The sequence below is a fragment of the Bos indicus genome, chromosome 8, assembly GCF_029378745.1.
Source record: "Bos indicus isolate NIAB-ARS_2022 breed Sahiwal x Tharparkar chromosome 8, NIAB-ARS_B.indTharparkar_mat_pri_1.0, whole genome shotgun sequence".
NCBI lineage: Eukaryota > Metazoa > Chordata > Mammalia > Artiodactyla > Bovidae > Bos > Bos indicus.
Window position 1 is genome coordinate 69,832,741 of NC_091767.1, and position 27,765 is coordinate 69,860,505.

At 45.3% G+C, this 27,765-nt stretch overlaps 1 protein-coding gene across 4 annotated transcripts in view; it reads right to left on the reverse strand.

Moving 5' to 3' along the window:
• The window catches only part of BIN3 (bridging integrator 3), a 50,558-nt gene that overhangs the window by 12,043 nt on the left and 10,750 nt on the right, over window positions 1-27,765 (reverse strand). Inside the window, exons 2-6 of one of the 4 annotated variants that reach the window (XM_019966328.2) lie at window positions 10,972-11,020; window positions 4,611-4,651; window positions 4,150-4,211; window positions 1,405-1,541; window positions 701-741 (exon numbers count right to left, since the gene is read on the reverse strand). In XM_019966328.2, the coding sequence (XP_019821887.1) occupies window positions 701-741; window positions 1,405-1,541; window positions 4,150-4,211; window positions 4,611-4,651; window positions 10,972-11,020 (330 nt within the window). The remainder of the gene's footprint in view (window positions 1-700; window positions 742-1,404; window positions 1,542-4,149; window positions 4,212-4,610; window positions 4,652-10,971; window positions 11,021-27,765) is intronic. The other 3 variants (XM_070794906.1, XM_019966329.2, XM_070794904.1) reach the window with 3 other exon arrangements.

The window sequence follows — 27,765 nt, forward strand, 5'->3', positions numbered from 1 at the left end:
GGGCTGGCGCGGGAGCCTTTCTAGGTCAGAGCTGGGCTGGGAGAGGCCAGGGAGGAAGATGAAGTGATTCGGGAGCTTCAAGGCAATGTTCCTGCCTGTCCTCCCCACCGCTGTCCCACCCCCCCACCTCAGGGGACCCAGGGAATAGGCCTGTCTGATCACTGACCAGAGCCTGCCAGACTGAAGTTGAGCCTCACACAAGAATTTCTGACCCTGACAGGTCACGAGTTGGGGGACCTTCCCAGGCGGCTGTGCCCCTCCCTGTGAGTGGCCACCCCCACATTTTAAGAGCCGGGTGCTGCAGGCAGCTGCTCTCCCAGCCCGGTTGAGATGAAAGGCCTCGCTCATCTCCGCTGAGGGCTGGCCAAGATCTCTGCTAGCTTAACCCCACAAGCTCTGGCCCATCAGGAACAAAGGGACAACACCACGGAAAGACCGCGGGGGCGCCAGCCGGCTGCCGTGGAGGGGCAGGTGGGCCCTGTCGTCACTGAGCACTCCCGGCCACGTGGGTGCTCTGCAGCCACCCCGAGTGTCAACCCCAGGGCCCCAGGACAGGCCACCGGTGTCCCCCGGAGCTTCCTGTCTGCCCAGTGACTCTGGGGACAGGTTAATAGAAATGATATTCAGTTCCCAAGTGGCTAGCTGAACTGCCTTTTCAGTACATGCCCTGAGGTCCAAGGACCCCACGACTTTTACTCACTTTTTTAAGGGTTCAATCACAGTCTTCTGTATCTGGTTCACCTGTTGAAAGAAAAACCAGGTGGTGTCAAGACTCGGGGGAGGCTAGACTCTTCCCCAAAGGGGAAAAAAGAAAGGAAATTGGCCTGACAGGGGTGCCCTGAGAGCTCCAGGCAGGGAGGAGCACCCCTAACTGTTGAAGGAGCAAGGCAGAGACGATGAGCAGGGAGCCTGAAGGGCGACCAGAGGCACTGTCTTGTCTCATGGCAGTTCTCATCCTGTGGACCAGGGTCTGGAAGGCCAAATGTGGCCGTGTCTGGTGGGGAGGCTGGGTGGGTAGCCACAATGAGTCTGAGGGGCTATGGGTGCAGGTGGGCAGAGCTGGCCTGAATCTCCTCTGTGGCCTCATGGTGAGTGACGTGAGCTCACAGGAGCCATGGCAAGGACCCATTGCAAGGGCACGGTGGCCAGGACAGAGCTCACAGGGCTGGGACACTGAGGCGCCCGGAGAGATTGAGCCTCCGCAAAGACTCCATGTAGCACTTCTCCCAGACAGAAGCCTTGAGAAGGGGGAAGACCAACCCCTCAGTCACCCTGGAAATCCCCTGGTGCTCCAGTGGTTCAAGACTGCACTTCCACTGAAGGGGGAATAGGTTTTATTCCTGGTTGGGGAACTAAGATTCCACAAGCCGTGGAATGTGGGGGGTGGGCAGAGACCCCAGTCACCTTTTCCTGGTTGAAGGCATCCATCCGCTTCATGGCTGTGTCCAGGGCAGTCACCATGTTCAGAAAGTCCTGGTCTTGCTCGCAGAGGGGGTTGGAGAGCAAGTCCAAGGATATCTTCACAGCGGATTTAGACATGGCTTTAAGAGATCAAAGTTCAGTGAATTGATGACAGGACAGGCTTCAAGGTCTTGTCTGCAGGCTCCCTGTCCTTCCTGGGGCCAGAGTCTTGCACCTGGATGACCTCCACCCATGGCCACAGGCCATCAAAACCACAGTTACCCCAGAGGCACCAGGCATTGGTCCTCATGGCATATAACATGCGTGCCTGACGCTGCTAACGTTCATCGGATGCTGCTTGTGGGAATTCTTCTGAGCAGATTTACCTGCTGCAATGACCTATTTTCCAAACTCTAGATTCTAACAGAATCATGTGGATGGGAAGCTGTAAGGAATCCACATTTCTTAGCTCTAAAGATTTATTTCAGTAAGCTTGGAATCCAGGAATATGTGTTCGAAAAAATCTCCAAGCAGTTTGGATGTGAGGCTTGTTTGGGGCTCCCTCACGTAAAAAGTAAAACAGTATCTACATCAGGGAAGCAAAGGTACTGTACAGGGCTACAGACGAGATTTTAGACTTCCAACAACTCAACTCTGCCACAGGTGATACCCAAAGAATGGGTGTGGCTGTGTTCCAATAAAACTTTATTGACAAAACTTGGCAGGATTTGGTGTGGCGAGGCAACCTGTTGGCAGTGTTGGAGTTCTTGGCCCCATAGACTTTTTCAGGCCTCTATTACCAGCAAACAAAATCCCGGAGGGGTCGGAAAGGCTGGAGAAGGGCCTTGTTTGCCCTGTAGCGCCTGTACCAGTTTCAGGGGCTCAGGGGAAAACAAATCTTTGAACTATTTCTTACTATTTTATGTCATTACATTAAAGATGCTGTCAATTGTAAGACATGCCATTACTGTATAAGCCATTAAAGAGAGAAAAAAAAATGCTGCCAATTAAACCAAAGCACGCTATTGTAATAAGCACCTTGATTTCTCTTGACTCTGGGAGTGTGCTGCAGATCCCCCCAGCTGAAGGGCAAAATATGAGATGACTGGAAATGTAAACCTCCCAGAGATGTTGAAGCAATGGAGGGAAAAACCCTCTTAAAAAAAAAAAAAGTAGATAACTTTGTAGGTTTAGGCACAAACTCATGCACCTTGACTGGATCATGAAATGGCTGCAGACAACATCACTAAAAGATGAAAAAACCTGGACAAATCTAGAAATGTTTTTGAAAAATTTCTTCCACCTTTTTTTTTAATAGTTGAGGAAAAATCCCCAAAAGGCAAAGGTCAGGTGGGAAGACTTTCTTCCCAATTTTCCTTTTCTTTCCTACAGGTGCCACATCTTCATGTGGTGTCTCTTTGCTAGAACCACCTGAAGTGAATGAAAAGTGAGTATCTGCAGGGTGGCACTGGGTCTGGAACTCCACTCTGAGATATGACTGGCCTGCATGAACAGAGGGCCCCCCGCGCTCCACTGGAGCAGCTCACAGCCCTCACCCTAGCTCTGCAGGGTCAGGCGAGGGGCATGGCCAGACCAGTATAAACCAGGAGGCTTTGGTGGGCTTTGTACCTTGGACAGCTCGAGGTCTCAGACCCTACATGAGTCTCTAGGGCCTTAACACAACCCGGGAATGCCAGGGTTGATGAGGACCCAGCGGGGACTGGTCACGCCTCCTTGATCATATTTTGGACCCACAGCTTCAGACGTGAGATCCTGTCTAGGCACCAGCTCAGGGATTTCCAAGACCAGGAAAGGCATAATCTGATTCCCCCCCCACCCCCACTGTCTGGGGCAGTAGTTTTCAAAGTGGGGTCCCTGGACCAGCAGCATCAGTGCTGCCTGGGAATTGGCTAGAAACACAGATTTTCAGGCCTTGCCCAGACCTGATGACTCAGAGCCTGGGGGTGGGCCAGGCCATCCGCACTACAGCGGGCACTCACTGCCTCTGACGCACCAGCTGCCAGGGTGTGAGGCTGCCTGGACTGGGGGACGCAGGCTTTGTGATGGGTGAGGGCACCACTGTGTAAGGAGGGCTTTCTCTGCCCAGACTCCGCTTCTGACTTGGGATGGAAGAGGTCAGGAATCTGAGGCCCCAGAGGTTGGCCGTTTATCTTGGTTTATTTGTTAAAAACCTGTGCTCTCTACAGTCAGAATCCACCTCACAGATCCCTGATGTTCTATTCCTTCCATTCACATTCTGAGGAGTATGGGGAAGCAGGAGGGAAAGGAAGCCCAGGCCGCAGCATCTCCTGCTGGGAAGACAGTAGGAGCCACAAAGAAAGATGGACTCCAGGTGACTCGGAACTAACTCGTACAAAACAAATAATGGATGGACTCAAACTCAGACCTGTGGCTTGCTATACACCGTGTGGAGACACCAGGACAGGAGAGTGGGGGAGGTCACGGCCAGAACCTCCCATCCCTTGGATGAGCTCTGGCAGGAGGTTCTGGGGCACAGACCCCAGAAGCTGGCCTCCACCTGTTGCTGGTGGTGGCTGATGTTCCAGGGAAAGAAGAGAGCGGTAGTCTGCTAAGTGAAATGTGGCCTCATGCCACTTCTCAGGGACATCTGTGGGGCAACTGCTAAGTGCAGCTTCTTCACAGCCAGCCCTACAGGGACTGAGTGAGGAGGGCGACCACCTCTGCCTTTCTCCCATCCAGGCTGAGTGCGGGGGAGGGGTCACCTACCCAGGTCGGCGTCCGTGCTCTTCTTCATGTCCTTCTGCAGCCTTTTGGTCTGCTCCTCCAGCCTGCAAGGCAGCAGTATGGGCCTGGAACCTGGCATCGCCCGGCTGCCTCTGCCCCTGTTCGCCCACCCATCTGAGCTGTACCCTATGTGGGACTCAGGGCTCCTGCCAGGAGGAGGAGGAGGAGCCCTGCTCTGCGAGGATGTTCCTACTGACCGAAGGGCCACTACAAGCCTGGCTCGAGGCCACACACCCAAAGGCTACGAGATAATGACTATTAGGCGGCCACCTCAGGACAGAATTTCTGGCCAGTGGTGGACTGAACTGCCCTGGCTCCCGGGGTGCCGACAGGATGGTCGGTCAGTGGATGAGGTGATGTGGGAAGTGAGACTGGGCAGGAGAGTCTTTCCTTTCCCGAGCAGAACCCCCTTCCCGCCCACCCTTCTCAGGGCTGACACTCACTGCTGGAGTTTTCCATACTCTCGTTCAAAGTCTCTCTCCACCTAAAAAGGAAGTGATAACTCAATCACTAGAAGACTGACAGCACGTTGGAAAAAATCTGCCACCTACGAAACTCCCGGCCCGCCCTCCCAGCCACCCCTTCTGCAGAAAACAACGCCATCCAGTCCACACAAGCACCGCTCATGACACAGGAGCCTTGTGTTCCCAAATTAATTGTTTGATTTAGGGTGAAGGCCTCCCCTCCCAGACGGGCCAGCCAGGCAGGTACCAGCGGATCTCAGCTCTGTCTGCCCCTGCAGGGAGTGAGGCTGGGCTGTGCTCCCGACACCCCTCCCCTGCCCTCCCCATGGGTGGAGGGGGGCAGGTAAGGGGCTCAGAGTGTGCAGAAACTCCTCACCCAGGCTTGGAAGAAAGCAGGTGGAAACCAGTCCCCTCCCAACCCGGTTTCCTCACAAGTCCTGAGCCTGAGAGGTTCAGGTGGATCGTAAAAGACACAGGATCACCCTCTGTGCACTGGGATACTTAGGCCCATCACAAATACCATTATTGACTCAGTAAGGCTATCTAAACTCTGGATGAGTTACCAGGTTTCCTCGATATTTAAACTGAGTGGGTGTGTGCCTGGACCCCAATTCCCTGACATGGCAGGTGAAGTGAGGAAAGTCACCCGCACTTCTAGAGCCTGATCTCCCCATTGGTCACGCGGGGCCCAGGCGGTGGTCTCAGCAGAGTGGCCAGTGGAGTCCCATGGGAGGACTGAGCCTCGCCTCTGCTTTGTACTCTCCCAAGGAGGCCTAACTGCTCCCCGCACGTTCCCAGAGCTGGCTTGTCCTCCATCAGTCACTTGGCAGGCAGGTGTGCTGAGGGCCCTCACCACACTGAGGTCCCTGGGACAGAAGGGTGTCAGCTGATCAAGGTCACACCGCTACTGAGCGGGAGGCCTAGGGTTTGAATACGGACAAGGCAGCCCGGCTCGCAGGTCTGTGCCCTTAACTGTCATGCTACCAAAGTGAGGAAAGCCCCAGCTGATGAACTGAGGCCATGACCTCCGAGAGGGCCTTCCTGGCTGCCACCCAGAGACTCCTGCTAGGGAGAGCCCTAAATCCTGTCACTGGACATACAGGTTAGAGGTGAGGCACACAAATCTGTAGTTATCATCAAAGACTCATATGCTGTTCCCCCACACGGGCCTCACGCTCCACGTCTGGATGGAGGTAAATTCAACACAGTCACAGACTAGCAGAACATTATCCGGGCCAAGGATTTCATGGGATAAGTGAGGAGCATGCTGCCAGAGGGAGTGATTTACTTCAGGACACAGGCCTACTTTGTGGGATAGCAGGGCTAGAATGCAGAATGCTAGCTTAGGTCTTTTAAAAAAAAAAAAAACTACATTCACAGGACTTGCCTGGTGGTCCTGTGGCTAAGACTATGAACTCCCAATGCAGAGGGCCCAGGTTCAATCCCTGGTCCGGGAACTAAGACCCCATAAGCCACTTGGCACAAACAAAAAGAAATCAAACTCCCAAAACAAACAAAAAGCCTCGTCACTGGTGCCCCAGCAGAGTCTTCACATCTTACAGGCATTTTTTGGCCAAAAAAACATAATTGAAATGAAGGTCACCATGGCCCGAGTTTGTTCTCCTGAAGATCAAGCGCAGACAGGAGGGACCCCGGGAGGTGGCGGGGAGTGGGGGTGGGGGAAGGGGGAAAAGGAGGCGAAGGCCTGGCTTGCAGCACACTCTTGTGCAATCCCCAGGGTGCTGTGCGGGGTGTCAGGGAACCTGGTCTCCCTGGGTACCACTGCTGGTCCTTGCACGTAGAAGGGCTGAAGGTTTCCAACTGGCTCAGGAGAAACTTGGGGATCTTACGCTGGAAGCACAGAGGTGTGTCGGGTGGGAACTCAGGGCTTTTGCTCTACACACTGACAGCCTAAGAGAAGGTCAAGGATGCTTCACCTCCTGTCTCTGGTAGCCACCTGGGGCTACTTCCACAGCTCACTGTTTCGGAGGTCTCTGGTCCCTTGGGGAAAGATCTAAGAGGCATAGCACCCGGATTCTAGACTCTCAGACGATGGCTTAGGGGATCAAGGGACACAATGAAGTCTCGTTCCAAGGTGTATCCGTGCTAAGGAAAGGAGCCAAACACAAAAGATTTGAACATCTTTGGACGCCCAATGCCTTTGCCAAAAAGGCAACTGGACCCCAGTCAACAATGCAAGTGTAAACACATGTGTGTGACCGTCAGTGGGTCAGGTCTGGCTGGCGAGGTCAGCGCTGGGAGGATCAAGCACCAAGACCGCCTCGGCATTCATGGAGGCTCAGGGTGGCCAGAGGGGCTGAGCGGCTCATGGCTCATCTCCAGGGCCTGGGCCAGACTGCCGCATGGTAGGAACTCAGTGGTTGTTAAGTGAGTATGGAGCAGAATTTCTGCCCACTCACATGCATGGGGAAGACAGGGAGGCCCATGGGCAGGGCCAGGCTCACATCCTGGGGCTATAAGCTGAGGTGGGGAAACAGAAACCCTGGGCCAGCTGAGAAACTCCCCTTCCAGGAAGCAGCCTCTCTTAGATTTGTTACAAAGGGTCCCTTCACTTTGTGTGTGGAAACAGTTCTCAAGGGAGGGATCAACCTGCTGTGACTCCCATCTACTTTGACCTTCCAGAATGCCTGCCTGCCTCGCTGGGACTCTGGGCGTGTGTGAGGCCCAGGGAAAGCCTTGCTTTAAAGGCCAAAGTCTGGGACATCCTTGGTGGTCCAGTGGCTAAGACTCTACGCTCCAGATGCGGGCGGTCCGGGTTCAATCCCTGGTCAGGGAACTAAGATCTCATATGCTGCAACTAAGACCTGGTGAGACCAAATAAATATTAAAAAAAAGAAAAAAAAAGAAGTCTTCCATCTTCCAGGCTATAGAGGGAGGTACAGTTTCTTTTCTGTACCAAGACACTACAGCTCCTTGATGGGCTGGGGCAGCGGGAGGGGACTAAGCAGAAGCTGAGGAGTAGGAGGTGGGCGAGTGCCCATCCTTCCATTTCTGTCCCAGGGGTCAGCCCCTGCAGAGAACACACCCTCCCAGCCAAAGCTTTGACAACCCTGGGGTTTGTGTCAATAACCTGGGCACAGGAGAATGGGGAGGGCAAAGGCACAATGCTTTCTTTGTGTCTGATGGTTGGGTGCCTCAAGCCAAGAAAACTCCTGGAACTCCCTGAAGATAACATGAGCACTTCTTCCCATGACAAGGGTGCCGCGACTTCCAATAACCCAGGCAGCCACATCTGTTCCCTCCCCGAGAGGGCCTGGAAAAACAGAGTGCGTCACCCGAGTTCGGGGGCAGCTGCCAGAGATGCTGAGACAACTGCACGGCTTGGGCCTGTGTGGGGGCCAGGAGGGGGCTGGTGGGGTGGAGGGAGACTCCAAAGAGGCAGGGTCTAGCTCCACAGATTCAGTGCCTCTGGGGAGTTGAGGAATCAAAGGCCTCTATTCCAAGCCATGAGTTGGCTCTGATTTCCTCTTGAGAGACTGAAGGCCCAGGTGACTGGACCGTTTGGTTGCAGTGGGGAATCCAGCTGTTTGGGACAGGCTGGGTCCTTGGTGGTTTATGCAGCCACGTCAGCTATCATCTCGTTATGTAGTGCGTACTTGCTGAAAGCTCACTACCTGCCAGGTACTGTGTTAAGTGCTTCATCTGCTCCTCCTGTGAGATACATCACACATCAATGACATAGGAGCTAGTAACATCCTCACTTCACCAAAGAGAAAATGAAGGATCAGAAGGGCTTCCTTGGCAGTCCAGTGGTTAAAACTCCAAACTTTCAATGCAGGAAGGGGGTGGGGTTTGATCCCTGGTTGGGGAACTAAGACCTCATATGCAGCAGCGTGGCTTGACCAAAAACACACACACACACACACACATACACACACACACACACACCCCCCCAACCCCCCGAAACAAAGGCTCAGAGAGGATAAGGAACTTGCTGAGGCTCACAGGCAGCATGTGGCAGGGCCGGGACGGGAATCCAGACAGAGAAGCTTACAAATCCACTCAGTGCTACCCAGTCTGTCTGGAGGAGCTGACGCCAGGAGTGAGAGGACTGCAATTCTGTCCCAAACACGACGGACTCTAGGAAGGGAAGAGGGAGGCCTTGGGCCCATCCACGGGCACTGAGTCTGCCATCTGCCCTTCCTCTGGGGAGTCCTGGCCATTCCCCCAAACAGAAGACCCAGAGACTTTCCAACAATGAAGTCTGCCAAGGAAGCTAGAAACTTCATTCTCGTCTATACTTTTCCACGGAGGACAAAGGCTATTTTGATAAAGGCTGGGATGTTAGGAGTCATTTTTGTTTCTTTGCTTGTTTTTTGGTAGTGAGTGCTGGGAATAAAAGACCCTTCTTGAAACCACTTCCCTTTCAGATCTGCCCTGGATTAAACTCTGGAGACTCAAAGCCACACCTTCCCACTTCCTGTGGCCAGCTGCAGCACGCCCAGATTCTCCACTCCTCAGCCTCCACAGCTGCTCAGCCTCTGCATGGGAGGTAAGCTCTGAGTCTGTCCCTGGCCTGCCTTTGCTTGAAAAACAGGAGGGGTCTTTTAATGCAGGCCCATTTCCTTCTAAGTGACCTGATGGTGGATTTCCCAAAGATGAAGCCAGTGCTCAGATGTGCTCAGAACTTCCCTTGCTGCCAAACCCAGTCCTGAGTCCTGCTTTTGCTGCTAAGTCGCTTCAGTCGTGGCCGACTCTGTGCGACCCCATGGACTGCAGCCCACCAGGCTCCTCCGTCCATGGGATTCTCCAGGCAAGGGTACTGGAGTGGGGTGCCATTGCTTTCTCTGGTTCTGAGTCCTGAGCCAAGGTTATTAAGACAAGAACTGCCAGTGGCTGGGAAGACAGTGCAGAGCCTCCAGCAGGCTGACCAGTGCTAGGCTTACAGTTACGGTCTCCCACATTAGACCCTTAGGAGTCTTACTCAGATTTGTGGGTGAGGGGTTAAAGAGGCCATTCCTGACGAGAATTTCAAAACCTCAGGTCTTCACAGCCCAAGTGAGAGCACACAAAGCCATGGCAAGGGTCCTGAACGCGAGTCCTAACTCCAGCTCCGTCAGAATTAGGTTAAGACCTTGGAAAGTCACCCCAACTCTACGGCCACTGGTCTCCTTATCAGGAAAACTGAAGGCTGGACTGGACAGTCTCTAAGGCTGTGGCATGTGGGATCTCAGTTCCCTGACCAGGGACTGAACCTGTGCCCCCTGCAGTGGAAGCAGAGTCCTAATCACTGGACCACCAGAGAAGTCCCACAGTTCCAACTTTCTAAGAATCTAGATTTTCCTCCTCTTCTGTTGGGATGATAAAATGGGGATAAAAACTGTGAGCTTACAAGAGGGTTGCTGTTGATGAGTCGCTAAGTCATGTATGACTCTTTGAGACCCCATGGACTGTAGCAAGTCAGGCTTCCCTGTCCTTCTCCATCTCCCAGAGTTTACTCAAACTCATGTCCACTCAGTCAATGATGCCATCCAACCATCTCATCCACTGTTGTCCCTTTCTTCTCCTGCCCTTAGTCTTTCCCAGCATCGGGGTCTTTTCTAATGACTTGGCTCTTCATATCAGGTGGCCAGAGTATTGGAGCTTCAGCATCACTCCTTCCAATGAATATTCAGGGTTGATTTCCTTTAGGATTGACTGGTTTGATCTCCCTGCCATCCAAGGGACTCAAGAATCTTCTCCAGCACCACAGTTCAAAAGCTTCAATTCTTCAGTGCTCAGCATTCTTCATGGTTCAAGTCTCATACCCGAACATGACTACTGGAAAAACCATAGCTTTGACTATATGGACCTCTGTCAGCAAAATGATGTCTCTGCTTTTTCATAAGAGGGTAGGAGTCAATCATGCCCTTCCTCTGAGTGGCTCTGGGTCCTGCCTAAGAATGAATGTGGCAGCAGAGAGAAGGGGACCTGGGCATCCCAGGGAGGCTCCCTGGGATTTTACGCAGCCTGAGGAGGCCGGACATATAGGTCTGGGGCACATCCCTGCTGAATTTCATGAATGCTTTCAGTAAAGTGCAGGTTGTCACAACCAGACCCCTGTGACAGGCTGCTCAGAAGCGGGGTGTCCGTCCTCACCTTGTGACCCACGTCTGCCACCTCCATAACGAGGGGGAGGGGCCCAGGCTGACTTGAGGGAATAAAGTGTCCTGGGACAGGAGGGCCCTGCAAGCCCCTACCAATGCAAGGTCCTAGAGTGACACGACTGGGAATAAGGCGGCCCCGGTTCTGCTTCTCCAGTCCCACGACCCGCTGAGTCAAAGCTCCAGTTCTATACAAAGGCCACGTGAGTCTTGGAGTCAAAGAACTGGTTACTCACTGTTTTGGGGACAATCTGTTTCTTGGGCTGCCCAATCTTGAAAGGAATCCTGTGAGAGAGACAGAGAGAGATGAAGAGGGAAGTTAGGAGAAATGGGGAAGGATGTGGCTGAAAAGATTCAATGAGGTATGGCCACTTCTCCCCTGGAAGGGGTGCCTCACCTCAGGGCATTCATACCACATGACTGCGGGTCAAAGACCATCAGCAGCCAGGCTGGGCTCCAGGGCAATGGTCCTCCACGGACACACAGGTGGAGATGCCCCTGAGCACTACTGTCTGTTGTCTAAATACACTGCAAAGGTGAAGCCAGGAAAGCGAGGCACTGTACTAGTAACAGTCGCTACAAAGCTTGCGTCTTGGGGAGCGGCTAGGGCAGAGAGGTCACATGCTCACCTGGAGAGTTCTCATCCTTGAAAACGTGCCTTTAAAAAACCACCACAAAACCCACTATCATCTCCTCCCAAATAAATACATAGACGACAAACAAACAAAAACCCCACTCTCATCTGTAGTAGGTGCTTCCCTATTTTTCTACAGAGAGACACACTGTAGAGGGCTTCTTTTTTTTTTTAAGCTGATTTTAAAAATATATCTTTATTTGTATATTTGGTTGCACTGGGTCTTCATTGCAGCATGTGGGATCTAGTTCCCTGACCAGGGGTTGAACCCAGGCCTCCTGCATTGAGAGCATGGAGTCTTAGTCACTGGACCACCAAGGAAATTCTAAAACTGTGGAGAGCTTCTTGTGGGGCTGGGGAGAGATGACAAACTGCAGGGGCATTAAGGATCAGTCAGGCTGGGTTATGTCCCGCAAGAACTGACAACATCTAAATAAAGCTAGCTTGGTGAAGAATCTGAATTCAGCTCAAGGTTGGCTCGAACTTGCTGGGAAGCTCGGCCCCTCAGGTTGTCCACCTGGAAATGGAAGACAGCTTGCCCTGACGGGAGGAAGGTCGTGGTGGAAGACTCTAACCCCACCTCCCCTCTCACGGACAGGCTGCCCTTCACCAGGACTGTGCCAGGACTTAATCTCCTACTCTGGGAAACCAGAGGGTTAAACTGGGAGTCTACAAGTCTACAAGCTTCCTTCAGGTGCTGAAAATTCTACGATCCTATAATTCTGAGACTTAAAGAAGCCACAAGGCAACCCAACAGCTACAGAAGCACAGGCTTCTCCTACCGAGGCAGGAGGCAGGGAAGCCTTCCTGGCTGGGATCAGCTCAGGGAAGAGCCCTCGGGGTGCGGGCTGGACCCCCCTCAATGCTCTCCTTCCAGGCTCAGGACCAGTGGGTCCCTTCCATTCAAACCTCCCGCTCCCACTGCATCCCTCACCCCCTCCCTACACACATCCCTCTCCTGGAGCCTGACTTCTGGCCCGCACTGACCAACACTGCCACTAAACCCAATGGTATAATTAACCACCGATAATAACCCCAGACAACGATCTGGTTGAGAGGATGGGCCAGCCTGAGTCACAGTGGTTTAAATTTAATTTCTGGAGGACATCCTGTTTATTGTTAACCCAGCCCCATAATTTGGGAGTGTTAACCCTTTGGGGGCTGGCTCATTCACGTGGCTTCTGTAAACAAATCAGCTCTGGCTGTGTCATTACCAGGGAAAGGGAAGTGATGGAACCAAAAAGGAAAGGGAAAAAAAATGAAACTGCCATTTCCCTTTCTCAGACCTGAAGAAGACAGGTTAAGAGGAGAGCTTTAGACTCCTCCCCCTCCCCCCAGTTACTTTTCCCCAGATCAGGGACTCAAGCTGATTGACACAATGGTTTTGGACAGTGAGACACTGCCTTCAAGGACCATTTTGGTAACAGTGCAAATGAGGTCCTGGTGGCATTGCAAAAGGACTGATCCCACTCTGTGGCAAGCATACGGCCTATAAAAAGCTGTATAAAAGGTTTCAGGAATCTGAAACCCTGGTCTCTGCCTCTGACTAGTTTCTTAGACAAACTATAAAACAAAGGAGTTGGACTAGATGGCCCTTTCAGCTTATCTAAAACTTGAATTCTACACTGAATTCTCCCTTCCAAGAATGTGGGGAGCAGGATGAGAATTCTAAACACGACTCAGAGCAGTCGTCAAAGAGATTCTAACTCGGCGTCTAGTACTACTGCCTCCCTGGTGGCTCCGATGGCAAAGAATTCGCCTGCAATGCGGGAGACCTGGGTTCCATCCCTGGGTTGGGAAGAGCCCCTGGAGAAGGGAATGGCAGCCCACTCCAATACTCTGGCCTGGGAAGCCCCATGGACAGAGGGGCCCACATGCAGGCTACAATGCATGGGGTCGCAGGAGTCGGACATGACTGAGCAACTCACACACACACATTACCACCAACTAGAGACAAAGGAATTAGGAACTTCGATTCTATTATTTGTGGTGCCACAGCCTCTCTCTCTCTAAATCTTAATTTAGAATCACGGTATTTTTAGAGCTGCGAGTTACCATAGAAATTTTTCCAGTTCAACCCTCTCATTTGGTGGATGGAGAAGGAGATATGGAGGGGCACAGTGACGAGCCCAGGGTCATGCGACGACAGGACGCAGAACAAACTGTCAGGGCCTCGATTTGTCCATATTTCTCTCAGCTACTCAGAATGTAATACTCTTTCACACAAACATGTTCCTTCACGTGTATTTGAAGAAATTATGAAAAACCATCTGACCACAATACCTCATCCTAAAATACTATGGATTTTACAAAGGGTTCATGGTTATGAGACAGGAAACGAAAAGAGGACCGTGTTATCAGGAGAAGGAGGCTGGTGCTGAAAGGGGTGCTTCTACACACAAGAGGCTACGTGCACCGTGTAGACGGAGCCAGGTCTCTGTAACCTCACTGTCAGCACCTGACAATCACCTATAACTTTATCATTCAAATCTGATCAGGTTTCAGTTCACCTCTTCAAAAGCCATCTCCCTGCCTGAAGAATGCTTTTCTTTTAAAAAAGTTACTTTTAATTTTAAAAGGTTTAGGTTTACAGAACTGTGAAGACAGTCCCTAGCTCCATATATTCCACACCCAGTTTCCCTTATTATTAACCTCTTACAGTTGTATGGTATATTTATTACAATTAAGAAGCCAATCCTGAGATATCAGTCTATGCTTGATTCAGATTCCCTTAGTTTGACCTCAGGTCCATTTGAAGTTCAGGATCCTAGCCAGGCTACTGCATTCCATTTAGTTGTTAAGTCTCCTTAGCCTCCTCTTGATCTTTTCTCAGACCTTCCCTGTTTTCTGATGACCCTGACCATTTTCAGGAGTGCTGGTCAGGTATTCTATGGACGGTCCCTTGGTTGGTTTGTCTGCTCTTTTTCTCATGACTGGATTGGGGTTACGGGTTGTAGGGGGAAGAAGTAAAAATGCCGTTCTCGCCACATCACACTGAGGGTTTGAGCTATCAATGTGACTTTCTGAAAAAAAAAAAAAAAAAAAATTTACCATTGGAATTTTCTAAAACCTCTTTACTTTGTAAACAATATTTCTTCTGATCTATGTTTTGCCTTTTTTTTTGGCCTCGAGGCATGTAGGATCTTAGCTCCCCGACCAGGGATCCAACTTGCACCCCCTGCACTGGAAGGCGCGGTCTGAACCACTGGACTGCCAGGGAAGTCTCTCAGTGTGACTTCTTACAGTTGACGTGAGCCTCGGTCACTGGGCTGAAGCAGTGTTTCCCAGGATTCTCCACTCTATGGTCACTTCCCACCCCCACACCCTGGTATGCCCCCTCCCCTCTTTGGAAGGAAGCCACTATGGAACAGCCCATACTTAAGGAGTTATACTCCACCTCCTGGAGGGCAGAGTATTGGCACAAGTTATTTGGGATTCTGCACGGGAGAATTCTGTTCTTCGTTTATTTATTTATTCAGTCATTTGTATCAGTTTAAATGCATACTTATTTTATATGAGTTATAATCCAATACTACTTTATTTGTTCTTCCAACTGTTCCAGCTTTGGGAGCTCCTCTAGTTGGCTCCTGTGTCCTTCTGACACACCCACATCAGTGTGTGTGTGTTTTGTTAGTACTTCCTTGCTTTCTGGACAAAAAGATGCTCATTGTGTACATTTCCTGCACCAGCCCTAGAACTGGTGAAGGAACTTCCGAAACCAGCAGTCACTGTGCCTCTATAATATGGTCTCGCTCTGCCTTTTAGCTTCCTTTCTCTTTCAGCCAATACAGCTACCACCTTGATTCAGCCAAGTGGCTGTCCATTTATTCCCCAAATCCTAACTCCCTGTCCCAAAGTGGGACGTCCATTTTTTTTTTTTTTTTTTAGCATCAACACTGTCATTTACAATTTCATCAGGACAAAAGGTATAAAACTTGGGGCAACTGGGACATACAGCCATCCCACCCACAGGGAACCCTTTCCTTCTCCTGGTTTCATCAAAGCTGTTCTGAGTCTCAAACTTTGCTGACCTTCTTTGAAATGTCGATGACTTTATTTGGCATTTAAAAATATTCTACCTTTTACAGTTGATTACAGTTCATCTCTTTAAAAAGTAAACATGCTCATCAGAGAAAACTTAAGAAATACAAAAAAGCCTAGAAGAGAGAAAAAAGAGAGAGAAAGAAGGGGAAAAGAAAAAGAAAAAACCCCAACAGCCCCCAGTCTCCTATCGAAAGACAACCAAGGTTAACGTTTTGGTGTTAATTATATTTTAACATTTGCAGGAAAAAAAAAAACAAAAACACAAAACAAAACAAAGCTTGAAGCAGATATGCCAAATGTTAGTAGTTAATTCCGGGTGGTGAGAATATGATTACTGTTCTCTTCTTTGCACTTTCCTTATTTCTCAAATAAGCTTAAGAAAAAACTTACTCTTTTTTCTTGACTATAAAAATAACACCTGATCAGTGTCAAAAACTTGGAAAACTATGAAGAACACAACACAGATACAAACACACAAAATCCCAGAGAAAAAGTACCACCTCGAATCTCAGTGTACATGAGTGTGTACACGTATGCATTACTTACACAACTTTTAAAATATAAAGGGACCATATATCAGGAGTGTTTTTATACGCCAATTTAGTTTTCATTGGCCTTTTTCTTTTTTATTATTTGAATTAATTTATATTGTTTCTAATTGAAGGATAACTGCTTTACAATATTGTATTGGTTTCTGCCATACATCAACATGAATCAGTGATAGGTATACATATATTCTCTCCCTCTGAACCTCCCTCCCACCCCACCCCAACCCTCTAGGTTGTCGCAGAGCCTTGGTTTGAGTTCCAAGTCACTCACCAGATTCCCACTGGCTATCTATTTTACATATGGTAACGTATATGTTTCCACGCTTCTGTCTCCATTCATCCTAGTCTTTCCCTCCCCCGTGTTCATAAGTCGGTTCTCTACGTCAGCATCTCCATTGCTGCCCTGCACCACCTTTCTACATTCATCAGCACCATCTTTAGATTCCACATGTATGTGTTAAAATATGACATTTGTTTTCTCTTTCTGACTTCACTCTGTGTAATAATTAGCCTGACTTTTAAGCGCTAACTAGTATTTCATTAATCAACTGTACCACTAGTTTTCTTTTTGTGCTCACATCACTCACTTACTGTTCATTTCAACTGCTTCAAGTTTTTCTTCTCTTGAAAATGAAAATGAATGGCTAAATCTTTGGGCACATCAAGGATTAGTTACAATTAGTTGGAATTGCTGGGTCAAAGGACACCTGCAGGTTCAAGGTTTTGATTCACTTGCCAAATGGACCCTGAGACAGATTCAAACAGTTTACATATTTTTAAAGGACTGAAATAGTTTATTTCAAAGTATATGATACTTTGGACAGTGTATCAGGATTCTTTTCCTGCCTTACTTGTTTCCCTCTCCATTTTACGTGTGTGTGTGTGTGTGTGTGTGTGTTTAACATACAGAGGGTTTTAATTAGTATGAAGTCAAAATGACCAAGTCTATCTTTTTCCTTTATGATTTCTTCTTTTGATATCCTACAAAGACCTGCCTCCTCCACCCCAACAAGAAAAATTCATCTAGATTTACTTTATTACTTTTATGACTTCCTCTTTAAGCTTTGCTCTTATCAAAGCTATACATGTGCATTGTTTAATAAGGGAACAATATTTGCTAAGCAAAACATTAGGTTCTAGGCTCCCCAGTCTCACTCAGTTGCTTGAGATGAGCACTTCTAACTTGGCTGTTCTTTTTTTGTTGTTGTTTTTTGATAGGTACCTTTGCATCTTTAAATAGAAAATGTGAGCATTGCCCCTCGTTGATTATTAGGTTTCAGGTCCTAGCTACTGACTTTTTATTGTGGAAGAAGATTTAACTAAACAAACACATGCACCTCTTTTGGGTCTTCACCCCTATTACCAAAGGCATATTTGCAACTCTGTCTTCTCAATAGAGTTATACTGTGATCTGGTTAGATTCATATGAAATACACTATTAGGAACATAATGTGATTTGTTTTCCTTCCTTCGTGTGGCAGCCAGCAGACTGTTCAGCCTCAGCCACATCTTCAGGAGACAGCAGAGTTCCCTCCCCAGATGAGCCACTCGCAAATTCCTGACAATCAGAAACTGGCATTGCTGGGAGGCACTGTTGGTGGTAGGGTGGAGGGGTGGGGGAGGGAGGTAATCTGTTACACAGCAACACAAAACTCGGAACACTGCATAAGTTTCCCTAAAAATAGTTTTTACTTTCACATGCTTAATTTTCTCTGTTTAGCCCTAATCCTCTCTCAATTGTCTAAATCTACGCAGTACATTCCCTTGTATTAGGTGTTCTATCATCTCCCCTTCCTGAAAGTCTCTACTGGAGCGTTGAACCTAGTCTGGATGGACTACCTCTCCTCCTGGGCTCTCCCATCACCATCTTTACAGGGATTTCTTTGGCTTCTCTCCTAGGAGCTTCTCCACCTGGACTATGGGTCTTCCCCTTTCTTGGTTTACTCCTCATTTGGGTGCGTAAAGTGTGAGGGAGATCATTTAAAAGTATGTGTTTTTATTTGGTTGTGCCAGGTCTTAGTTGAAGGATGTGGAATCTAGTTCTCTGACCAGGGATTGAACCCGGGCCCTCTGCATTGGGAGTGTGGAGTCTTATCCACTGGACCACCAAAGAAGTCCTGGAGATCATTTTTGAGACAGCACAACCCTATCCTCACGCTATAGTTAGTTGGACTGGGTATAGAATTGTAGGCTAGGAATGACTTCTTCCAGAATCTCAAAGGCACTGGTTCCTTGGCTTCTCTTTTCCCAGTACCGTTTAGGTGGTGAAGTCTGAAGCCACTCCGATTCCCAAACCTTTGCATGGGATCTGCTTTTTATTTTCTTCATGCAAGCTTCGAGGATCAGATGTGCGTCCTCTGCAGTGCAGAATTTCACCTTGTGGTGTTTTTATCCGTTGTGCTGGGGTATTCACAGGACTCTGTCAAGTTGGCCATTTATAATCTTTAGTTCTTGGATTAAAGGAGACTTTGTTGTTGTTGACCCACTCCCATTTTCTGTTTGCCTTTTAAAAAAATTTCTAATTCTGATGTTGACCTTGGTTGGTCCTCTAATTTCTGTTTTTTTTCAACGTTTCCTTACTTTTTAATATTTCTAAAGAGATTTTCATTTCTGCTATCATGTTTTTCATTTCCAACGGTTCTTCTGGTTAAACATGAGTAAGTATCACCAAAGATCCTAGTTCATTTGCTCCATTGTTTTCCAAACATGTAGCAATTCAGTGTAACTGGGGATGTGAGGGTGGCCATTGCGTTCATTCTTGCCAGGCAGTGCTTATACATTTGAATTTTCTCCCTAATTTCATACATCAATTATGAAACTATTTTTTTTTTTATTCCTAGAGAAGCTTAACCTTTTTCCAAATGTTTATATTGTGTGTTTTTGCTGTGAATTTCTCTTCGTGTCCTTTAATCATTAATGTATTTGGGATTTTGTGCTTAAATTTCTTATAGCTTGTTATTTAATAAAGAAGTTAACTGTCAAAAAAAAAAAAAAAGAGTAACCTGTTTTTACTTACCCAGATGCTTTATCTGAAACTTTCAATGAGAGCTTTGAAAAGAGCTTCCTCTTCCTTTAGAGTCTCAGTTTCCCTTCAAGTTGCTTTTCTGGTTTGTTTTAGTCTCTGTTTTTCACATTAAATACGTCCCTTGGACGAACAGTAGTTCTTGGTTATCTTCTCGAATATATGACTAGGAGCCAAAAGGCAGCTGTGAGTACATGAATAGTGTCTGTCTATTGTGTAGGATGATCTGGCTGAGAAGTCTTATAGGGGATCCTTGATGTCAGTATCTGGTCTTTTCTCTGAGGGAGGTGAAATTCCTTAGAGAAGATTTTTCCACTCCCATCCACTGGATATAAAGACCCAGCTCACTGTTCTGGGATCTCAGGGAGTAGACGAGGCCCTGTGTGTGTGCATGTGGGGAAAGGGTGTGTCAGCACTCCATATGCATTCATCCACTTCATCCCCTGTGAAGTCCTACCCTCACCTGTACCTGAAGTGGGTCTAGGTGTTGTGGCCCTGAAGCTTACACAATTCTGCATGCCCTTTTAAAGAGATTCCAAAGCTGCAAATGTAAAATTAGGTCTGAAAGTGAATGTTTATTTAGACAGAGAAAAGAGCATAATAAATTACAAGTTATAAAACCTGACAAATAACATGAACATCAGAAAATCAAGAATAACCTAATATTTTTATTAATCATCTGCCTGACACACCTTTATATTTACTTCTCTACATTTTTTTTTTTTGGCTGCATAGTCTATGATTGCCTCTTCATATGACACAGACTTGATAAATCATTTTCTTAGAGAGAAAAGAAAGATAATTCAGCCTTTTTTCCAGTGGCGTTGATTGAAATTTGTTTTCTATTACTGACAGTTTAGAAAAGCTTTTTTATGCAGCTTACTGGTAACATATAAATATAATATAAATTTTAGGACTGTTGTAAAATTTATGAAAATCTCATGTTTCTTTCATAAGTAAACTGTAAGATTTCAGGGCACATTTCAGATTTTCTTGTACAATGACTAATCTTAAATGCTCTCTGAATTAATGAGAAAAAACTGGCTTGTCACTGATGTCCTTGTAGGAGGGCATACCATGAGTTTTAGGTTTTCTTTGTTATGTCTTTCATGTTAAATCCACTAGAAATTTAAATGTTTTAGCAACACGTTCATATGATTTGCTCCTCCTCTTCATTAGCTGGATTATCAAATAATCATCACTTCTATTTAAAACTGACCTATCCTCTTAATGAATTGCTAGCTTTCGGCACAATGTGACATTGTTTTGTTACACTTTACTTGATTTCAGAATAATATCTATGATTTCATTGCTCCCCTTTGTCACTTGTTTTGTGTTTTATTTTTATCGAATTTTCCTTTTAACTATAAAATAAACTTGAAGATGACTGAAAAAGGTATATCCTTTGTATATTTCCAACTTAGGGAGTCTGCAATTTCTCACTTGGCTTATTAAAGATTTCCAAAAATCTCCTTACAAATTGAAGTCAAAACAGCAAACTTTCAATTCAACATCCCCCCACCCCAACCCTGTCCCATCTCAAAAAAGGTCTAGGCTATTCTAAGCTGCCTGACATGAAGGATAGTATATAGAAGAAAAAGGAGGACCTAGAGATTATAATACCGAGTGAAGTCAGACAAAGACAAACATCATACGATATCGCTTTTATGTGGAATCTAAAAAAATGGTACAGATGAACCTTTTACAAAACAGAAACTGAGTCAGATGTAGAAAACAAACTTATGGTTACCAAGGTAAAAAGATCAGGGAGGAATAAATTGGGAGTTTGGGACTGACATATACATACTACTACATGTAAAATAGATAACTAAGCAATAAGGACTTAATGTGTAGCACAGGGAACTCTACTAAATACTCTGTAATAATGTGTTAGGGGGGCCTCGCAGGTGGCTCAGTGTTAAAAAAAAAAAAAAAGAAAACAAAAAACCTGCCTGCCAATTCAGGAGATGCAGGAGACTCAGGTTTGATCCCTGGGTTGGGAAGATCCCCTGAAAAGGAAATGACAACCCACTCCAGTATTTTTGCCTGAAAAATCCCATGGACAGAGGAGCCTAGTGGGCCATAGTCCACGGGGTCACAAAGAGTTGGACGTGACTGACCTACATGGCAACCTACACACACACAACCTACATGGAAACAGAATCTAAAAAAGAGTGGATGCATGTGTTTGTACAACTGATTCACTTTGCTCTACAGCAGAAACTAACACAACATTATAAAGCAACCGTACTAAAAAAAAAAATTAGTAAAAAAAAAAGAGAATGGAAGAAGAGAAGGCAGAGGTATTAACTGAGTGCAGTATAAATACATTTCCAAAGTTTATGGAAATAGGATTATTTGCACACATGGCTAGGTTTCCTACCAGGGCCCTGGACAAAGTCCATGTAAGCAAGGGGCCCTGAAGTTAAAGCTTTATTAGTTTCACACAGTAAATCCACCTTTGTGTGCCCTTGTAGAGAAACTCTCTGCTTCACACTCTCCAGGGTACAGCCCCTTCATTCTTCTGCGAGGGTGAGGTGGGGACAGTCTCTGGGGAAATGGACTTGGGGAGGAGATGGTAGGACTCTCAACTTTTTCACAGGCAGCTTTCAACCAGTCTTCCTAACCTGAGTGTTTGGCTTTACTTCACTTCTAGAGGTGTCCAGGGCCACCAGTTCCTGAACCTTTGAGGATTTTATAACAGAAGTTCTTGGTTTTCCTGAATGCTAGTTCATGATCTGGCTTCCTAGGAAATGCTAAGTCCATTACCCAACGTAACTGCATTCTAAACCCCAAGTGTTGTTGATAACAAATACCAAAAAGTGAAGATTAAAAATCTAGAGTAGAGGTTAGACTCTCAAAAATACAATATTTAAAAAACAAACAGAACAAAATCACAAAGGTTATAAAAAATATATATGAAGTTTGCTTTAAAAATAGGGTCTTTTTTTTTTTTTTTTGCAAGACAGGAAACACAGAAAAGGTGTATAAACTTGAACCCAAAACAACAAAGTAAATGACAATGGGATCATACTTATAAATAATTATCTTAAATGTAAATGGGTTGAATGCCCCAATCAAAAGACAAAGACTGGCTGAATGGATACAAAAACAAGACCCCATATATGCTGTCTATAAGAGACCCACCTCAAAACAAGGGACACATACAGACTGAAAGTGAAGGGCTGGAAAAAGATATTTCACGCAAATGGAGACCAAAAGAAAGCAGGAGTAGCAATACTCATATCAGATAAAATAGACTTTTAAATAAAGGCTGTGAAAAGAGATAAAGAAGGATACTACATAATGATCAAAGGATCATTCCAAGAAGAAGATACAACAATTATAAATATACATGCACCCAACATAGGGAACACCGAAATATGTAAGGCAAATGCTAACAAGTATGAAAGGGGAAATTAACAATAACACAATAATAGTGGGAGACTTTAATACCCCACTCACACCTATGGATAGATCAACTAAACAGAAAATTAGCAAGGAAATACAAACTTTAAATGATACAATGGACCAGTTAGACCTAATTAATATCTATAGGACATTTCACATGAAAACAATGAATTTCACCTTTTTCTTAAGTGCCCACGGAACCTTCTCCAGGACAGATCATATCCTGGGCCATAAATCTAGCCTTGGTAAATTCAAAAAAATTGAAATCATTCCAAGCATCTTTTCTGATCACAATGCAGTAAGATTAGATGTCAATTACAGGAATAAAACTATTAAAAATTCCAACATATGGAGGCTGAACAACACACTTCTGAATAACCAACAAATCACAGAAGAAATAAAAAAAGAAATCAAAATATGCATAGAAACAAATGAAAACCAAGTGTTGTTGATGTCTCTATTTTCCTTGAATTTGTAGATTCATGATTTTTAAAAAATCACTTCATTGTGTTTCTTGTAGGATTTTAAGAGAGATAAAACTAGATGCATATTACACATTATAATGTATAATGTGCTATATATTATAGATACATTATATTATACTATATATACCTAGTTTCTCTCTCACAAATCCCACAGCCTGTCACCTCTACTCAGAACCTGCTTTATTAATTTTAAAAAACAACTTTATGAGATGAAATTCACATTCTGTAAAATTCATTCTTTTATAAGTGTACAATTTGGTGTTTTGGGTATATTCACAGACTTGTACAACTCTCATCACTACCTTTATTTTATTTTTGGCCATGCTGTGCAGCTTGTGGGATCTTAGTTCCCGGAGCAGGGATTGGACCTGCAGCCTTGGCAGTGAAAGCAGAGTCCTAACCACTGGATTGCCAGAGAATTCCCACCACTAACTAATTTTAGAACATTTTCATCACCCAAAAGGAAACTCTGTATCTATTAGCAGTCATTCACCATTTAAAGCTCAACATTCAGAAAACTAAGTTCATGGCATCCAGTCCCATCACTTCATGGCAAATAGATGGAGAAACAGTGGCTGACTTTATTTTTCTGAGCTCCAAAATCACTGCAGATGGTGACTGCAGCCATGAAATTAAAAGATGCTTACTCCTTGGAAGCAAAGTTATGACCAACCTAGACAGCATAGTAAAAAGCAGAGACATTACTTTGTCAACAAAAGTCCATCCAGTCAAGGCTATGGTTTTTCCAGTGGTCATATATGGATGTGAAAGTTGGACTATAAAGAAAGCTGAGCACCGAAGAATTGATGCTTTTGAACTGTGGCGCTGGAGAAGACTTTTGAGAGTCCCTTGGACTGCAAGGAGATCTAACCAGTCCATCCTAAAGGAGATCAGTCCTGGGTGTGCACTGGTAGGACTGATGCTGAAGCAGAAACTCCAATACTTTGGCCACCTGATGCGAAGAGCTGACTCATTTGAAAAGACCCTGATGCTGGGCAAGAATGAGGGCAGGAGAAGAAGGGGACTACAGAGGATGAGATGGTTGGATGGCATCACCGACTCAATGGACAAGGGTTTGGATGGACTCCGGGAGTTGGTGATGGACAGGGAGGCCTGGCGTGCTGCGGTTCATGGGGTCACAAAGAGTCGGACACGACTGAGTGACTAAACTGAACTGAACTGAACTGAACCGAACCATTTTGTAGTGTACCCGAAAGACACTTTCAGTCTCTAAGGATTTGCCAATTCTGGATATTTCACATAAACAGAATTATATAACATGTGGCCTTTTGTCTTGGCTTCTTTCACTGAGCAAAATGTTTTCTATGATTAGCCATGTTGTGGCATGTATGAGTATGATGTTGAGCATCTTTTTTGGTGTTTATTAGTCATTTGTGTATCTTTTCTGGAGAAACATCCATTCAAATTGTTAGCCCATTTAAAAACTTGATGTTCTTTTAACTGTTGAGTTGTAAGAGTTCTTTATATACTCTGGGTACAAGTCCCTAATCAGATATATGTTTTGCAAATATTTTCTGTCATTTGTGATTTTTTTTTTTCCACTTTCTTCATGGTGTCCTTTGAAGAATTAGTTTTAGATTTTGAAATAGCCGAATCTATGTTTTCTTTTGTTGTTTGTGGTTTTGGTTTTTGTATCTAAGAATTCTTTGCCAAATCCAAGGTCAGGAAGATTCACATTTGTTTTCTTTACTTAGAGTGTTCTAGTTTCAGCTTTTACGTTCAGGTCTTTGATCCTTTCTAACTTTAGTACATAGTGTAGGTAAGGGTCCTACTTCATTGTTTTGCATGGGGCCATCCAGTTATCCCAGTACTGTTGGTTGAAAAGACTTTCCTTTTCTGTTGAACTGTCCTGACATCCTTGTTAAAAATCAACAGACCATCAATGTAAAGGTTATTTCTGGACTCAATTCTACACCATTGATTTGCTAGTACTACACTATCTTAATTACTGTTGCTTTGTAGTAAGTTTTGAGATTGGGAAGAGTAAGTCCTCCAACTTTGTATTACTTTGCTAAGACTGTTTTGGCTATTCTGTGTTCCTTGCATTTCCAAATGAATTTTAGTGGTTTGTTTTTTATATTCAAATCTTTACTCCATGTAGAGTTTGAGTGTATGGTTAGCCAGCTGCTTTAATGTGATTAAAAAAAATAATCTTTAAAAAAATATATTTTTAAAGATTTTTGTTTTAAATGACCATTTTTAAAGTCTTTATTGAATTTGTTACAATATTGTTTCTGTTTTACGTTGGCCATGAGGCATGTGGGATCATAGCTCCCCAACCAGGGATTGAACCTGCACCCCCTGCATTGGAAGGCAAAGTCTTAACCACTGGACCACCAGGGAAGTTCCCCCCACCCCCCAAAATTAATCTATCTCTGAAAAATCATTTTATTAGTGTTAAACATTTCCACTCTATACCACAAGTAGGTCCACTCTCTTTCGAACAACACAGATTTAATTATTTAGGTTTATAACAATTCAATATCTAGTAAGCAAATCCTTCTCATTACATTTCTTTTTTAGGTAATTTCTTGGCTACTTTAACTTTGTTTTGTTTTCAGATTTAAGATGAAATTCAAAATCATGTGCTGTATCCTCCCTTTTAAATCAGGATATTTATTACTGAAAATATATTCAGTTCAGTTCAGTTGCTCAGTCGTGTCTGACTCTTTGCAACCTCAGGCCTCCCTGTCTATCATCAATTCCTGGAGTTTACTCAAACTCATGTCCACTGAGTCAGTGATGCCATCCAACCATCTCATCCTCTGTCGTCCCCTTCTCCTCCTGCCTTCAATCCTTCCCAGCATCAGGGTCTTTTCAAATGAGTCAGTTCTTCACATCAGGTGGCCAAAGTATTGGAGTGGCATCGGTCCTTCCAATGAATATTCAGGACTGATTTCCTTTAGGATGGACTGGTTGGATGTTCTTGCAGTCCAAGGGACTCTTAAGTCTTCTCCAACACCACAGTTCAAAAGCATCAATGCTTTGGCACTCAGCTTTCTTTAGTCCAGCTCTCACATCCATCCATACATGACTAATGGAAAAACCATAGCTTTGACTAGATGGACCATTGTTGGCAGAGTAATGTCTCTGCTTTTTAATATGCTGTCTAGATTGGTTATAACTTTTCTTCCAAGGGGCAAGCGTCTTTTAATTTCATGGCTACAGTCACCATCTGCAGTGATTTTGGAGCCCCCAAAAATAAAGTCTGTCACTGTTTCTACTGTTTCCCCATCTATTTGCCATGAAGTGAAAATACATTATATTTATAAATTAACTTATGAAGAACTAACATCTTTATCAATATTAGGTTTGCTCGTTTAGGGCCAAAACATTTCTTTCCAGTCATTCAAGTCTTTTTATCACTTTCTTTGGCCTTAAGAGTTTTTTCATATAGGTCTGCTACATTTATTTTGTTAAATATTAACATCCCAAAGTAACACCTACTGGTGAAATTTTTTGCCCTACATGTCTTAGGTGCACTCCATGGAATTTTATATTTTGGTTATGCTACGAATGGATCCTCTTTTTCACTTCATCTTCCTGGTACACAGGAAAGCTATGGGGTGTTAAATATTTACCCCACAACCAGTCACCACACCTATATATTTAACCTAATCTTAATAGCCCAAGAAATTTGGCTGGCAAGAAAAAAAGAACTAGGTTTTCCAAATAGTCATATCATTTAAAAATAACTGTAAGATTTTCCTCCTCTTCCCCAATATTTAGTATCTATTTATTGTCTTGTATTATGGCATTGGCTAGAAATTGCAGAAAATGATGCTTCTGACTTTAGTAAGAATCTCTGAGTTTAATCTTCTGCTGTAGAACAAGAAGAAGGCTCCTGGTTTCAGCCAAGAAGCCTCCCATTGGGTTGGCCAAAAAGTTCACTTAGGTTTTTTCTGTATGATAGTAGAAAAGCCTAAAAGAACATTTTGGCCAACCCAATAATAGTAAGGAAATATTTTTCTGTTTCCAGTTTACTGAAAGATATAAAGACTGGACTTCTGAATTATATCAATGCCTTTTCAGCATGCATTAATTGACCTGTTGGTTCGCCTATGACCTTGTGCTGTGATGAACTGTGTGAATGCATGTCCCCAGAACAAGCCATCCTTTTATTACCGAAGTAAGCTCTATTTGGTAAAAAGTACAGGTTAATTAACTCTGACATGTACACATCTTGTTTTCTCATTACAACACATAAGCACCTCAAGGGTAGGGACTCAATGTTATGCTTCTGTGCATCTCCTGCAAGTGCTGGACTCGGCACAGTGCTATTTTCAACCTTTTACTGAATGAACAGCCGGTGACTATGTATTAAGGGTATCCTTCATGCCTAGTACTATGTGAGGATTAGGGATCTCAGGATGAACAAGGCAGACTCATTCTATGATTTCATGGAGCTTATAGTCTGGTTTCATACACATAGTAAGCAGGGAATGAATGATTAAATGAATGAGTAAAATGAGACCATTGCCCTCAGGGCCCTATCAAATACCACACTCTAATTTAGGGCTCCTGAAAAAAGCTACTCTTAGATCAGGCTATATACAGAACAAAGAAAGGTAGTATCATTGTCCTTGGTCTCCCAATCCTTATCTGGTTATAATAAAAACCTAAAAGGCATCACCAGCCACAAGCACCAGCCGGGGCCAAGGCAAAGTACATTCAATGGAGATCGAGAGAACAGAGCTGACCTTTGGCACTGGCAGTGAAGCCTGGGCAAGTTAGCAGCATGTGGGTCAAGGGAACACATTTTCAAGAGCCTGAGAGGAAATGTGAAAGGAGAAGAGTCTCCTGGGTTTCTTCTCAGGCTGCCAAAGGGCAAAAGTGCTCTGCTCTGCCAGAGAGAGAGCCAGAGA